This window comes from Denticeps clupeoides, chromosome 3 (genome assembly GCF_900700375.1).
Source record: "Denticeps clupeoides chromosome 3, fDenClu1.1, whole genome shotgun sequence".
Classification (NCBI taxonomy): domain Eukaryota; kingdom Metazoa; phylum Chordata; class Actinopteri; order Clupeiformes; family Denticipitidae; genus Denticeps; species Denticeps clupeoides.
The window spans coordinates 31692096-31707358 of record NC_041709.1 but is presented as its reverse complement, the minus strand read 5'-3'; the positions used below and the strand labels follow the sequence as shown (position 1 = coordinate 31707358).

The window sequence follows — 15263 nt, the reverse complement described above, 5'->3', positions numbered from 1 at the left end:
CGACCCTCCGCAGCCCGGTGTATATCGAGGCCACGGACGCCTGCTCTTAATAAGACCCCTGTTCTGTGCACAGAGCGTGACCCGGCGAGGGCTGCCAAAACCGTAAAGAACGCTGCGTTCGCGTGGATGTGGCGCCTTCGGACCTGGTGGCTGGTTGATGATGGCCGTTCGTAGGAAGATATCAGAGAAGAGCAGGACAGGAGCCCGTTTTCATGCGGGATTCATGGCCACTCAGCTGGTTCTCATTTCGTTGTTCGCCGCCGAAAGTGGAATTTCTGCCTCTCGGTCGACATGTGCTCCGCTCAGGAGGGTTCTGTCCTGGTTCTAATGCTTTTAGACAAGACCAATAAGGACGAGTCGGAGCCTGGCTCCTCGAAGCAGCCGAAGCACAGGGCGCTTTTTGTTTTAACGGCGTCGTCCACAGACTTCACAGAAAGCGGAAGTGGTTTCTCCGCATTGAAATGTCGAGCTAATGAAAAACACACGGCCGCGGGACGGGGAGGGATTTCCATAACTCTGCGAAAGGCCAACGTCAACATGTCCACGGAGCAAGAAATGGACTGGACGCTCGCTCGAGGAAGCTTGTCATGTCAAGAGGAGCTCCAGCCGGGCCACCCACTCCGTCCATCAGTGCCCACCCCGGCGCGGGGGGCTGACCTCTGCGCCAGCAGGGGCCCGGGGCCCGGGCGGCGGTTATCCAGGAGCCCTTTTAGCCTCCAGAGAAATAATCCTGGGTTTCCTCCTTTACATCGTGTCACTGGCCGAATTAACCATGAAAACCAACATAGAATTAAATCCATTTATATACATTTGTGCTTAACACATTTATTATATTACAACATGGCAAATGCACAAACCAAATACAGGCTATTAAATATAAAAACAACCATCAGACGACAGGGTGCCATTCCAGACAATATCAAGTCACTGAACGCAAACAGCACTCCCATCCAAACCACACTATTTAATTTTATTTAGATAACATAAAATCGTGGAAATTCTTCTGACTTGCTGGCCATATTAACATGCCGGTCATATTAGCAATTCGTGTTCAGTTTAAAAATATATACTCGTTTTTTTTGGGGCGCAGGCAAAACACATCTGATTTTCATATGCTGTGGCGTACGAGTGGCGTACTCCAAAATGTGAAACTTATGAAGATGGGTGAAGCATCTTCTAATGATACGCTGCAGAATGAAGCTTTTGCGTTAAAGATGTGGTCTTAAATATTTAGACTCTTCAAGCTCTTCAATGTGTGAGGACACTACCAGCAGATCAGGCCCGAACGACAGACTAGACATCAGTTCTCATCGCCAGGGACAGCCAGCGTTCTCTGTCGCCCTCTGGTGGTGATAGATTTCCAAGTTGAATGGCATGAGTTGTTGCTTTCATGTTTAGATTTGTTTGATCAAACATGTATGAAATGTGCTGTGAAATGTGTATGAGGTCCCGAAAACACAGTTTCACCCTTTTCTCTGCTCTATATTATGAGCTCCGAGGTCCAAAGAAGGAGTCGCCCTCCAGTGGAAAAACATGGATGATTTAACATTTGTGATGTATCATTTATTTAAATCTATTTATATTCATTAATACATCAGATAAAATCAATTACTGTCACCTAAATTTAGATTTAAAGGCATCAGTGAACAGTAATTACAGCAAAAATGCAGTAAAAATAACGAAATGAAATGGAAATGTATTTTAATTAACAGAATGAATCGGACTAGTTGGACTCCATGCTGGACTAAGTAAGTGCCATGTGGACTAACAAGAGCGCATATGTGTAATAAAAGGTCCAATAAATCGGAAGTATTAGCAGTTTAAATAACGAATGGCTGCAGTAACGGTTTACTCGAGTGGTGTTAAATGGTCACGCTGTCTGCCGAAGGTGTTAGAAATTCAGATTTAGACTGGATGGTGTGTGAGTGCTAGTGTGGGGAAGGGGGGGAGCTGCCACTGGGTGGCGCTGAGTGACGTAATGAGATCCTGAGGAGAACGAGCTAGGCCATGGTTTGCTGTTCCTCACTTTGTGTGTCATGGGGTGTGATGTGCTGTGCTGATCTCAGATGGACGATGGGGTTTAACAAGTCAGATGTAAGTTCCGTGCAGTGGGACGTCAGGCAGCTCTAGGCCGCGGTTTTTCGGTTCCGGACAGCAGATTGGCTGTGCTGCCTCCGCAATGCCCAAATAAAGTCGTAACATTCCTCCTGTCCCGCTCTCACTCTGAGCTTCCACACACACACTTCACTTTCATTAACATTTTCACATGTACATTCTGTTCTATGAGGGGGTTATGTGATGAGGGCGGGGTCCCTGTTCTAGAATGATGTCTGTTGGTTATATTCACACCTTCAGGGATAAAGACACCACGTCACCATATAGTCACATGCCATTACCCAGAACAATCTTTACTGCTTTTCCATCATATTTTTTACGCATCTGGACACGTACAGTATGCGATGGCAACAATATAGTGCTATAGAGCTAGAGATTCTAGATGCTGTCTAGAGCTGGATGTGATTGCCAGGGAATGAGCACAAATTTGCACTATTAAAAAATACAAATATCTTAAATCACGTCAAATTTAGAAATAAATCACATTTAAAAAGTAGAACTACTGGAATGTTGCTTAATTAACATAATTAAACCCCATAGACACATATTTTGTAAGGATTAAAAGCCAATGACAAAAACAGGTTTTTATTTAACAGAATAGATATAAATAATTAAAAATGATCATACAACATTATAGGCCTCCTTCTCTCTGTCTCTTTATTTAAATGTCACACCTCCTGACACACAGCAGTGACATGAGAGGGTAGCGCAGGAACACCGTCACGCCATTCCTTTCGCTTTCGGCTACTGAGATCACACACACAGGTACACACACACAATTTATTAAAAGCAGGGAGAGTGGCTTCACCGGCGAACCACTGATGACGCACGCTCATGAATCGGCCACTCTGATTGGCCAATGAAGGCTCTGCACTCCATCAGCACATGAGTGAAAGTGTCCGTTTTTGTGTCCCAGTGTCCCACGTCGTGTGTCCCACTTTGGTCACTGGACATGAACTTTAAACTCTAGAGTGTAAGGTACCAAAAAGCGATGCTAATTAGGAAATAAAAATTCCAGATTTGAAAATGTTATTATATGGTATACATGCTGTATATATAATTATACATCATGAGGATCATTTTCAGGGTAAAACATGAAAATGAGTGGACTGATAAAATTCATCTGAACTATTTTCCTTTGCAAATCAGCCTACAGCTCTGTGTTTGAAATTCTTTTTTAGGATTTTTATTTGCGGCCATACATGCATACTTGCAGCCATAAAAATGCTGTTGTTTACAATAGTTTTACGAACGCGGAGCCATTTGTCACACGCACCAGGTTAGCAGGAATGGGATGAGTCTGGAGTAATACCATCAGGGTGACCTCACTAGCACAGAAGGACACAGAGCGTCTCCGTCACCGCTGGCCAGAGGCCTGGGCCAATCAGACGCGCCGCTGAACATACACAGACGGCACGACGTTTTAAAAAGGTCGGGAGGGATGTGCGTGGATTACTTCTGGGCCGCTGTTTCAGTGGAACGCAAAGGATACGAGCGCCGAGGAACCTGCAGACAGTGGAGGACACCATGAACACTCATTTCAGCAAAGGGCCGACTTTCGGACTGTCTGCAGAAGTCAGGAACAAGGTATGATGGGACACATTACTGTCCGTGTAGAAATAATTCTTGCATTCTCACATCAGAATACAGAATTCTAATGATGTTCATCTTAAATGAGGAGGATTCATAGATTCTGAAGTTGTGTATCTATGGGTCAGGACCCTTCACCAAGAGGACCAAAATTAAAAAATGGCCTAATCCTGCCTAATCTTTATGTCATAAAAAATGTCAATCAAAATCTGCTGATTAATGTCACAGAATGCACGGTTCTCCGAACTTTTTAAAACATAATCCCACACAGATCCTCGCCCTTTTAAATCCTAATTCCTTCGGGGCTGCTGTTTACAGTGGGTGATGCGGCGTCACTGCACCGCGTCACTCGGAAAATGAATATGACGGATGAAATGTCACATAGCAGCAGAGCCTCATTGGTTGGCCGAGAAGATAAATATTTACAGCACATCCCTCCGCCGGCTCTCAGAGCCGAGGCGTGGACCGCTGCTGCCAAAAAGCCAGGCCTGCCTGTCTTCCTCTCGTCCCTTCGCCATCCCCCAGCCCCCACCTCACAATCTCGACTTTCCTTCCGAGGCGATCTACGCCGCACAAGGCGAGAGTCGAGACGTGATGAAGGAGGCTCTGAAGCTGAGTCACATTTTCTAATATCAGACCATTTATGCCATTCAGCAAGACAACGTAAAATCAGTAGTTACAGGTACAGTCCCCCCTGGAGACACTCACAGATAAGTGTCTTGCTCAGGGACACAGTGGTCATAAGTGGGGTGTGACCTGTGACTTTGTGATCTTCTGGTTCATAAGCGAGTGTATTACACACTAATCTACTATCACAGGAATAGAAAAACCAACAGAAAACCTATCCATGAGATTCCTACAGAGAGCATCAAAACTCAGTAGACCACGTCTAAACCTGATGAAGATTTACGTTTTACATTTTTAGCATTTATCAGATGCCTTATCCAGAGCGACTTACAATCAGTTGTTACAGGGACAGTCCCCCCCTGGAGACACTCAGGGTTAAGTGTCTTGCTCAGGGACACAATGGTAGTGAGTGGAGTTCGAACCTGGGTCTTCTGGTTCATAGGCGTGTGTGTTACTCACTAGGCTGCTACCACCCTAGTAGATAATTCCTCATAAATTTGAAGGCCTGATGAGCATCAAGAAATTGGTCCATTGCTGATGGAACAAAAATGGAGAGCCTCCATATATGATGCCCTAACACAGGGGTCACCATCCCTGGTCTCATTAGACACACTGTTGCTTCCTGATGGTTCTAATCAGAATCTGCGGCTCCTCTGAATTAATTTCCATTAAAATATGTTCTGTGTAGTTCCTGTGCATTTGATATATCTGTGCTGCTTGTTGATCTTGGAAGACCATCAGTAATGTTATGGTGGTGTTGGGATGAGGGTTGGTCCATGTATGACGCAGATGTGGAACCATATTTCCCGTCAGCGTGCTGTATACAGAATGTTCGGAGAACTTGGACGTGATATACGGTTACGTGGGATGTATCGTGTGATGTACTGCAAGGTCCTGCAGGGTTCAGGCCAGCAGGTGCCTCCACCCAGGAGTCCAGCTCCTTTTATGGGCTCTGAAGCCTCCCTCTGGGGTGAGAAGAACAGTCAGTCCTGCGTAAGTCAAAAGGAGCAAGCGAGTAAATAAGAAATATAATGCGAGTAATCAGAAGGTTGCCGGTTCGAATCCCGATCCGCCAAGGTGCCACTGAGCAAAGCACTGTCCCCACACACTGCTCCCCGGGCGCCTGTCATGGCTGCCCACTGGTCACCAAGAGTGATGGGTTAAATGCAGAGGACACATTTCACTGTGTGCACCATGTGCTGTGCTGCTGTGTATCGCAAGTGACAATCACTCCACTAAAGAGCAGGACGTGGGCGCGCCCGGCGTTCTGATGGCTCTCTCCCTCCATCGGCGCGCTCCAGCCACCGAGTGAAGGAATCCTGTAAACAGGCCGATCGAGGGGATGGAGGCCGCGCCGCGCCGCGCTCCCCTTCATGCGCGCACGCAGGTTTACATACTCGGCCGTGGCGAGATGCCGCCAACACGCCGTTAATTGTCATGACGGATGGCCGACGTCCACATCGCTCCTGCATGCGTGTAAAAGGAGATGGGACCGTGGGCGGGGTGGAGTGTGTGACGCTTTCTGCCTAGTTTGGTGTGGTGGAGGCTGCCGCTCCTTCTGGAATCGCTGTTGGCTCCTCTCCGCTCCTCTTCTGCTTTCTTCTCCCTCATGTCTTAAAAGGAGACGGGGGGGGAGAAGAAGGTAATCTCTCCACATCCTCAGCTCAGATGGTGATGTTTGAGCAGAGTGGCGTGAAGCTCCAGGTTTGACGGTGGTGAGTGGGGTGCAGTCATCGCAGCGATGGAGAGGAAACACATGCACCATGAAGGGTCTGAAGATGCCTGCAGCAGATGAGAATGGGTTCACACTCTCATTTATGCCCTTTGACCCTTCCAGCTGGCCCAGAAGTACGACCCCGTCAAGGAGGAGCAGCTGCGGCTGTGGATGCAGGAAGTGACGGGCCGCCGCATCGGCGACAACTTCATGGAGAGCCTGAAGGATGGCGTCGTCTTGTGCGAGTAAGTGTCCCAAAAGCAAATGTCAAAGTTCAACCACAACTTTATCTTCTACAGTTAACCATTAAGACATTTTTACATTTACAGCATTTACCAGATGCCCTTATCCAGAGCGACTTACAATCCGTAGTGACAGGGACTGTCCCCCCTGGAGACACTCAGGGTTAAGTGTCTTGCTCAGGAACACGATGGTAGTGAGTGGGGTTTGAACCTGTTTTTCTGGTTGATAGGTGGGGGTCGAACCCACCAGGTTCAACAAACTAAACAATCCTTCTCTCACTCATCAAGAACCATGTTCATTTCATCTCCTTCAATTCTATCCATAGATGAAAATGTGCAGCTAATGAAAATGTGCAGCTAATGTTGGGAATGAGCATGCATATTATGCAGGGCAGCGGTGGCCTAGCGGCCCCGTAATCAGAAGGTTGAATCCCGATCCACCAAGGTGCCACTAGGGTGCCACTGAGCAAAGCGCCGTCCCCACACACTGCTCCCCGGGCGCCTGTCATGGCTGCCCACTGCTCACCAAGGGTGATGGTTAAAAGCAGAGGACACATTTCGTTGTGTCACCATGTGCTGTGCTGCACTGTTTCACAATGACAATCACTTCACTTCATATTATGACATCACATGCTATGATGACAAAGACCTGCAAAAGGAGCCATCGATCGTGGTCCTGGAGGGCCCTTGCGTTTACCCTCATTTACCACACGATTCATCCACTCTACCCGGTACCATCCAGTTCTTGAAATGGGTCATTTAAATAACATTCACATTTATGGCACATAGCAGATGCTCTTGTCCAGAATTACTTACATCAGTCCTTTTAGTCCCGGTGTGCTGGAACGTGGAAATATCTAAGCTGTGCTTGTCTGGTGGCCTCTGCTCTACACCTCTGTATTGATGCAGAGGTGCTTTAAAACAAGCTATAACCGACTTGGTGGAACATTTGTTATTTGCATCATTCTTTTGAATTTGGATGTATTTGATTGCGCTGCAGAACCGCTCGCACCTTCGGGGCGACAAAGTCTCCGTAGCACGTGGCCTGGAGTGGATTATTACACACAACACAGGATGTTCTTCCTCATGCATATTCACCATACAACCTCGTTCTCCCTCCCGCCTCAGACTCATCAACAAGCTGCAGCCGGGCTCCGTGAAGAAGATAAACAACTCCACACAGAACTGGCACCAGGTAGGAAGCGAATTTGCACGAACATGGCCAGATACCAAACAAATCCCCTCCTCTGGACAAAGATATGTAAACGAGCAACGTAGAGGACAGTAGAGGACCGTAGCTGTGACATCATTTCGCTGACCTCTTGCCCGCAATGAATGTAAATGAAGGCAGCAACGATGGTGGCCACCGTGTCAGGGAGGACAGGATTTGGAAAACAAACTTCTAGAACAAAACTATTTCGTCCAGCGGGGCGGGTCTTTCCATTTTTGAGTAGTTTCATAACCTAAAATTGTTAATGGTGGCCATCCTGGATGCTACTAAGAGGTATGGTGGATTTATGACCTACTGTGATGACCTTATGTGGACTCTTTGCCTTTTCCTCTCTCTGTACCAAAGTTGGAGAACATTGGCAACTTTGTCCGAGCCATCCAGGATTATGGCGTGAAGCCACATGACATCTTTGAGGCCAATGACTTGTTTGAGAATGTCAACCACACCCAGGTGCAGAGCACACTGATAGCCCTGGCTGGAATGGTGAGTCTAGCTAGTTTTATGGGGGATTTCACCGCCCGAGGGCTTTAATTTCACCAGCACACCTTTCAGAATGCGTTTTCCTACATTTACGTTTAGATTTACGACTTATCCAGAGCGACTTACAACGTGCTTTCAAGTTACCATCGATGAAGTGATCAATTCTGGTTCACTAGGACCCCCAACTATGAATACATCTTTTTATTCATGCTGTTGTAGTTTCTATACATAAGTCAGACAATAAGAAGGTTACAAGTTCATCTAAATATTCTCTAAAGAGGAAGGTCTTGAGCTGCCATTTGAAAGTTCTCAGTGACTGAGCTGTTCTGACCTCGAGGGGAAGTTCATTCCACCACCGAGGGGCCAAGATGGAGAAGAGTCTAGATGAATGTTTTCCTTTTACCTTCAGAGATGGAGGGACCAGGCGAGCAGTACTGGAGGCTCGGAGTATAAAAAAAGCCCAGTTGCTAACCATGTTATTAACTAAAGTAACACTAGCTTATGAAATGCATGCCTGTTATTATTATTCCAATTTCTCTTATTTCTTCAGGCAAAAACAAAAGGTGTCAACACCAGAGCTGACATAGGGGTGAAGTATGCAGAGAAGCAGCAGCGAAGGTTCGCCCCTGACAAGCTTAAAGAGGGACGTAACATCATCGGCCTGCAGGTCTGCAAGAACAGGCCTCTTTACCGCACCCACCTTCGCCGCTGGCCGACACTTTAGACCAAGTTACATGTTTAACTAAAAAGACTCTTTGTGGGTCACACTTGCCAATATCTTAACAAGAACAACTTCTGGGTTTTCAGCGAGGAATTCATGTGAGCAAGGCAAGGCTGCTAGCTGGTTAGCAAGAGTGCTAACTACCCGAAGTTACGTTCTAGATGGGGCCCTGATTTTGACAATCCCACCCTGACAAATATGCATGTCCTTAAGATAACAAGTGTTTTATTGTGCAATGTACAAATATATTTGCCGTGAGTGCATGTTTAATGGCTATATATCGAGATATTCTGCTACCTCGGGTCAGGCTGTTTATCATTTAGTTGTTGTTTATGTGCTTATGCAAGTTATGGTAAATTTTATTACATTCATCAAAAGCATACTGCATATGGTTCACTGTTATAATTAACCCTGACTGCGTTTGATTTAAAAGCCTATCAGCGGGTTTTTATTGTAGTCAGCTGGCCTGACATGGAAGCAGAAACCTTGGTAATGTCATCTCTTCTGCAGATGGGTACCAACAAGTGTGCCAGCCAGAAGGGCATGACCTCGTATGGCACCAGGCGACATCTGTATGACCCCAAGGCCGGTCTGGACAATCCTCTGGACCAGTCCACCATCAGCCTGCAGATGGGCACCAATAAAGGAGCCAGCCAAGTGAGGACCACGTAGAGCTTTATTTTTTATCAGTTGCACCTAATTTTGAACAATTGTGCATGGGGAACAGGCCATGTAATGGCATCTAGGGGTAGTAGACACACCTATGAACCAGAGGACAACAAAGTCACAGTTTCAAACCCCACTGTGTCCCTAAGCACGACACTTAACCCTGAGCGTCTCCAGGGGGACTGTCCCTGTCACTACTGATTGCAAGTTGCTATGGATAAGGGCACCTAATAAACGTCTTCAGCAGCAATAGAAAGTTATTAGAAACCAGTTCAGAAACTTCTTTCAGATGTTTGCAGCGACAGTACAGGTCAAAAGGTTGGACACACCTTATTTTCATGACCATTTACATTGGTACATTTTCACTGAAGCCATCAAAACTATGAATGAACACATGTGGAGTTATGTACTTAACAAAAAAGGTGAAATAACTGAAAACATGTTTTATATTCTAGTTTCTTTGCTCTGATTACTGCTTTACACACTCTTGGCATTCTCTCGATGAGCTTCAAGAGGTCGTCACCTGAAATGCTTTTCCAACAGTCTTGAAGGAGTTCCCAGAGGTGTTTAGCACTTGTTGGGGTCCAGCTCACCCCAAACCATCTGAATTGGGTTCAGGTCCGGTGACTGTGGAGGCCAGGTTTTGTTAAGTACATAACTCCACATGTGTTCATTCATAGTTTTGATGCCTTCAGTGAGAATCTACCAACGTAAATGGTCGTGAAAATAAAGAAAACACATTGAATGAGAAGGTGTGTCCAAACTTTTGGCCTGTACTGTAGGTGGACCAGCCTCCTCTCACCCCTGCCCTTCACCCCCATGAACAATGATTAGTCAGTTCCAAACTAGCAGTGTACCCAGGGTGTGGCCCAGGAGTTCCGATTGCCTAATCTAACATGGTGATGACAATTAAAAACTTATCCATGTTATTAATCACTAGGCTGGGATGACCGCCCCTGGAACCAAACGTCAGGTTCTGGAGACGAAGGTGGACCTCCAGTCTTGTGACACCGCTACAGTCTCACTGCAGATGGGCACCAACAAGGTGGCCTCCCAACGGGGTATGACCCCACTGGGGTTATCGCGGCAGGTCTACGACAGGAAGTACTGTGTCAACCCCGAAGAGCTGTACGACGAGGCGTACTGCATTGACGGCTATCAACAATTTTCTGACTAACATAGAAACAGGTCCATTCTGTTTGAACAGGAAACAACTGAGGGGAAAAAAAAAAAAAAAGACAAAAACACTGTCATTAGTCATTATTGTTTACTGTCAGCAATAGAGTTCCAGGGTCATGGTCTTAAAAAGGGATAAAGCATTTCAGGCAGACAATTTCCATTTTGAATAAGCTGTAGTAAGAAAAAAATTTTGAATAGGAATAATGCACATTTTTTTTTTTGTTCCCAAACTCCATTTAAGTTCTAGAAATATCACATTTGTTGCAGATCACATGGTTAATGCTGAGGTATATTCATTTTTGAAACATTAAAACACTGATTTTGTGTTCAATCAACTAAAACAGCAGCAGGCTACTCAAAGCTTTCTATCTATTTTTTTTACGTTCACATATATTTCAAAATGATTGTGGTAGATTGTTCTTAGTAGTGTCTGTGTCGCTTATGCTTCGGCTATCATAAAGTCACCCATACAGTAGTAACTTGTCTCTGAGGACAACTATTGGGACCCTTCAGTGGTGTTCTGCCTGTTACTGAGATTTACAGTAAATGCATGACGGTACGATGAAGAATCTGAATCTATAATAACTGTCAGAATCATTTTACCAAACAAACGTCACTCAGTTGTACCCTTCCAGTTTAATGTTCTCAAACCGGCCCTCCACATTCACATGATGCGCTCGACACAAATGTGAACACAACCTGTATCATAATCAGCAAAAAAAAAAAGCAATAAAAACCACCAATGCAAGAAAACTGGCTGCGTCGTTATAAATTACTTCTGGCCAAATAATAATTCATCCATTCGCATCAGAAAACAGGAATCATCACAATGAGGGCAACAGTTCCACAGACAAATGAAACAAATAAAAATGTAATTAAAAGAAAAAGAATTTTATTCTCTAAAAGGGCATATGTAGTCAATTTTCTATCACACACATTGCAAAACAAACCCTTCCACCGTGCGCCTGCTACTGATTTGCGGCCTCACAAGCATCTATCCAGTCACTGTACACGTCTACAGGCTCAGACAGGTCTGGGATGTTGGGTCAAGGAGGGACCAGAGCAAAACATTTTAATCAATTAAATGAGCGCCGGTACAATGACGGTGAGCTGGTCCGACTGTAAATTTTCACATAATTTTGTATTTATGTTGCAAACATATTATTTAAATGCAGTTGCATAGCATTCCATACACATATACACACACATACATACATATACACACATATAAACACACACACATATATATATATATATATTTACAACACATTCCCCACCTACCAAAACAACAATAGCAGCTCAGTGTGTGTGTGTGTGTGTGTGTGTGTGTGTGAAAGGATACAGGTTATAGGGGTCTGGAACTCCTCCAAGCACACGGTGCAGGATATTATCCCGGTGTTCCGGCTGCGTTCCCTGCGGAAACCAGAGAGAAGCTGTGTGAACATGGAAAGTGGTCAAATCAGAAATCAGAATTGCATCTAATGGCCAAGCATGTGAGCGAACATATAAGAGGAATTTATATATGTTGTCAATGACATAAACACTGTTTTTCACCAAGTTTGCTGATTCGGTTTTGTTATGGCAATTTGCATAAACTCCAGAATGTTATGAAGAGTGATCAGATGAATTGATCATGAAAATGAACTTAATTCCAAAAAAACTTTTCCACTGCATTTCAGCCCTGCCACAAAAGGACCTGCTGAGGTTGGATGCTTTAAAACGAGGGTGACGCTTGAAATCATTGTTCTTCCTCTGTTAACCGTGGTTACCTGCAAGGAACTAAGATCAACCATTTATTGGATCATTCAAGGAGAGAAGTTCAAGGGAAGTGAAGAAGGCTTCAGGGAGACCGAGAAAGTCCAGCAAGCGCCAGGACCATCTCCTAAAGATGATTCATCTCCGGGATCGAGGTGCCACCAGTGCACAGCTTGCTCAGGAATGGCAGCAGGCAGGTGTGAGGGCATCTGTACGCACAGTGAGGAGAAGACTTTTGGAAGATGGCCTGGTGTCAAGAAGGGCAGCAAAGAGGCCACTTCTCCGCAAAAAGTACAGGGATTGGACTGCTGAGGACTGGTGTCAAGTCAGTTTCTCTGATGAAGCTCTTTTCTGATTGTTTGGGGCATCTGGAGCAGAAAAGTTGAGCGCTACCATCAGTCCTGTCTCGTGCCAACAGTAAGGCATCCTGAGAAAATTCATGTGTGAGGTTTGCTTCTCGTCCAGGGGTGTGGGCTCACTCACAACTTTGCCTCAAAACACAGCCAAGAATAAAGAACATCCTCAACTTCTCCAAACCATCCAAGCCCAGTTTGGTGAAGAACGATGCCTTTTCCAGCATGATGGAAGCGCCGTGCCATAGGACCAAAGTGAGAACTATTGAGAACTCCAATTGAAAACTTGCGGTCAGGAGGCAAGTGGACAAACAAAACCCACAAATTCTGACAAACTCCACGCCATGATTATGAAGGAACGGGTCGTTGTTTGACAGCAGGTCAGGGTGAGCTGCAGACATCTTGGGGGAAAAAAAGGACGTGATTGTCAATAAAAGCCGTATAAACCTTGTGTAATTACACTACAATACACCAGATACAACTGACAAATCAATCTAAAAAACACGGACGCAGCAAACTTTGTGAAAACCAGCATGTGTGTCATTGTGCAAACTTTTGGCCATGACTGTGCGGCAAAGTAGAACGTTTTTAGAAGATGGAGAGAGTACATCTTGACGTCGCACGACTTCTCGTGGTTGCAGAACGGGCAGGTGAACTGAGAGTCGAGGTCGCCGGTCAGCTTCTTCTTGGGCGGGGGCTTCCTCTTCGACTTGCGCCGACCCATGGCGGTCTGCCCCTTCTGCTGAGAGAGGACAGGAGGAGCGTCAGATATCCCATCAGAGCAACAGCCCATCGCAGGGCAGCAATCCTTTTTCTTTTAAAAGAAGTGATGCGATTATACTTTCAAATACGACACAGAACACGTACAAATTAATTGAACGTAGTTAAGAGTCTGATTCGGGTTTCACACTTGGTAGTATGGGTGGTGGAAGTAGCCTAGTGGGTAACACACTCGCCTATGAACCAGAAGACCCAGGTTCAAATCCCACTTACTACCTTAGGGTGGTAGTGGCCTAGTGGATTAGACACTCGCCTATGAACCTGAGCAAGACACTTAACCCTAAATTATTCCAGGGGTACTGTCCCTGTAACTACTGATTGTAAGTCGCTCTGGATAAGGGCGTCTGGTAAATGCTGTAAATGTACATTTTTACTTTAAACCCTGAAAAGCAGTAAAACATCACTAAAAACACGAAAACAGAGAAGAATAGTCCTCTGTTGTTGCGTTCGGACCGTAAACTACGCGACACCACGTAACTAAACCGCGGCGGTTTTAACACAAATAAGAAAAAAACTCCACAAACTGCGAGCAGAAGTCCAAACTCGGACAGAAGGCCGAACTTCGACGAAGGAGAAGGAGAAGACTTCCAGACGCGGCGGCCGGTGTAACAACGACACGTTCCGTACGCAGGTTCGACAAAATCACCTCACAGGCGAGCAGCTCCGCTAAAGCAGCAACATCGGCTCGGCTCGGCGGGCTTTAACTTCCGGTTCCCTTCACAGTAAAAGTCCTTCCGATTCTTTCACGTTGTTTCGTAGAAGACATTCGTGGGTCTTTCCTTCAATGTCCTGGGCCTAGATGTTAAAAAAATGCAGATTCGTTTGAACCTTGAAAATGGGTTGTTCAATGGAAAAAAGATCAAACCATCTAATCCAATGTCGGTTTTAAACTGGATAAATCCTTCACTTTTTGTTGTTCAAAAGTTTGTGTCTGATACATTTGATGGGAAAAATAGGATAATCTGTATCCAAACACAAGGGATCAGTAAAACTGGACTCCCCCAGAATTGTACACAAATGCTCACTTTACTTTCACTTTACACATTTGCACACCTTCACCCTACATGTTACACATATTTTATGTTTATACACATAAAAGTCTAAGATTTGGTTATGTTTGCAATTATTTGCATATTGGTTCACTGTATACTTGCAATATTTGCAATACTGAGGTCTATAGCAGTCGCAGAAGCATTTCACTGCATCTCATACCATGTATGACTGTGTATGTGAAAAATAACATTTTAATTTGAATAAATAATTCATTTCAATTTTGAGCAATTGTTGAACTAGGACAGTGGCAGTGAAAATAAATGAATAAGACATGTAGCCGTTTGGGAGAGTAAAGTGAAAGAAAATCCCTGTAAAATTTCTGTACTCAAACTTAATGTCTAAGCTCTAAACAGAAAAATCTAGTGGCCATTGTATTTTAATGAAAACAAATATCTGTTTCGATATAAGAATCTGGCTGTATGAATAAGGGACCATGTTTGATTATTGTCGTGTTTTCTGTTTCTTCCAAACATCATGGATATCTGGCTACTGGTGTCGTTCATCTGCCGGTTCACAAAGCCGGTAGGCTTCACCGTTTGGTAATCACGAAATCTCTGTATCTGGACAACAATGGTCCAATCTAGTGTTGCTTTGAAAAACAGATCCAGGATGGTAAAAGAAAGCATGTAAAAATTAAAAGCATATTAAATGGTTTGAACAAGTGGGTCTTGGTGTGCTTGTTATTGAACCCAGTTTTGGTTTGGTCACCAACATCTTCCCACACTTCAGTTTTTTGGCAGGCAATAGCGTAGATTCT

The 15263-nt window shown here is 44.9% G+C and overlaps 2 protein-coding genes across 4 annotated transcripts; one reads left to right on the top strand and one right to left on the bottom strand.

Moving 5' to 3' along the window:
- Positions 1-6173: 6173 nt before the first annotated feature.
- LOC114785905 (calponin-1-like) lies at positions 6174-10601 on the top strand. Its single transcript, XM_028972562.1, has 6 exons — positions 6174-6291; positions 7417-7483; positions 7865-8002; positions 8550-8666; positions 9231-9377; positions 10327-10601. The coding sequence occupies exons 1-6, from the start codon at positions 6218-6220 to the stop codon at positions 10561-10563; spliced, it is 780 nt and encodes a 259-aa protein (XP_028828395.1). The 5' UTR covers positions 6174-6217; the 3' UTR covers positions 10564-10601.
- A 38-nt stretch (positions 10602-10639) lies between these two features.
- LOC114785895 (transcription elongation factor 1 homolog) lies at positions 10640-14182 on the bottom strand. 3 transcript variants are annotated; one of them, XM_028972551.1, is made up of 4 exons: positions 14100-14182; positions 13282-13412; positions 11908-11978; positions 10640-11598 (listed from the first exon to the last, which is right to left on the bottom strand). In XM_028972551.1, exons 2-4 carry the CDS (start codon positions 13395-13397, stop codon positions 11534-11536), a joined length of 252 nt encoding a protein of 83 aa, XP_028828384.1. In that variant the 5' UTR covers positions 13398-13412; positions 14100-14182; the 3' UTR covers positions 10640-11533. The 3 variants fall into 3 exon arrangements, with proteins under 3 accessions (XP_028828384.1, XP_028828382.1, XP_028828383.1); XM_028972549.1 differs by having other exon boundaries at positions 13282-13415; positions 13978-14156; XM_028972550.1 differs by having other exon boundaries at positions 13978-14156.
- Between the last annotated feature and the right edge of the window lie 1081 nt (positions 14183-15263).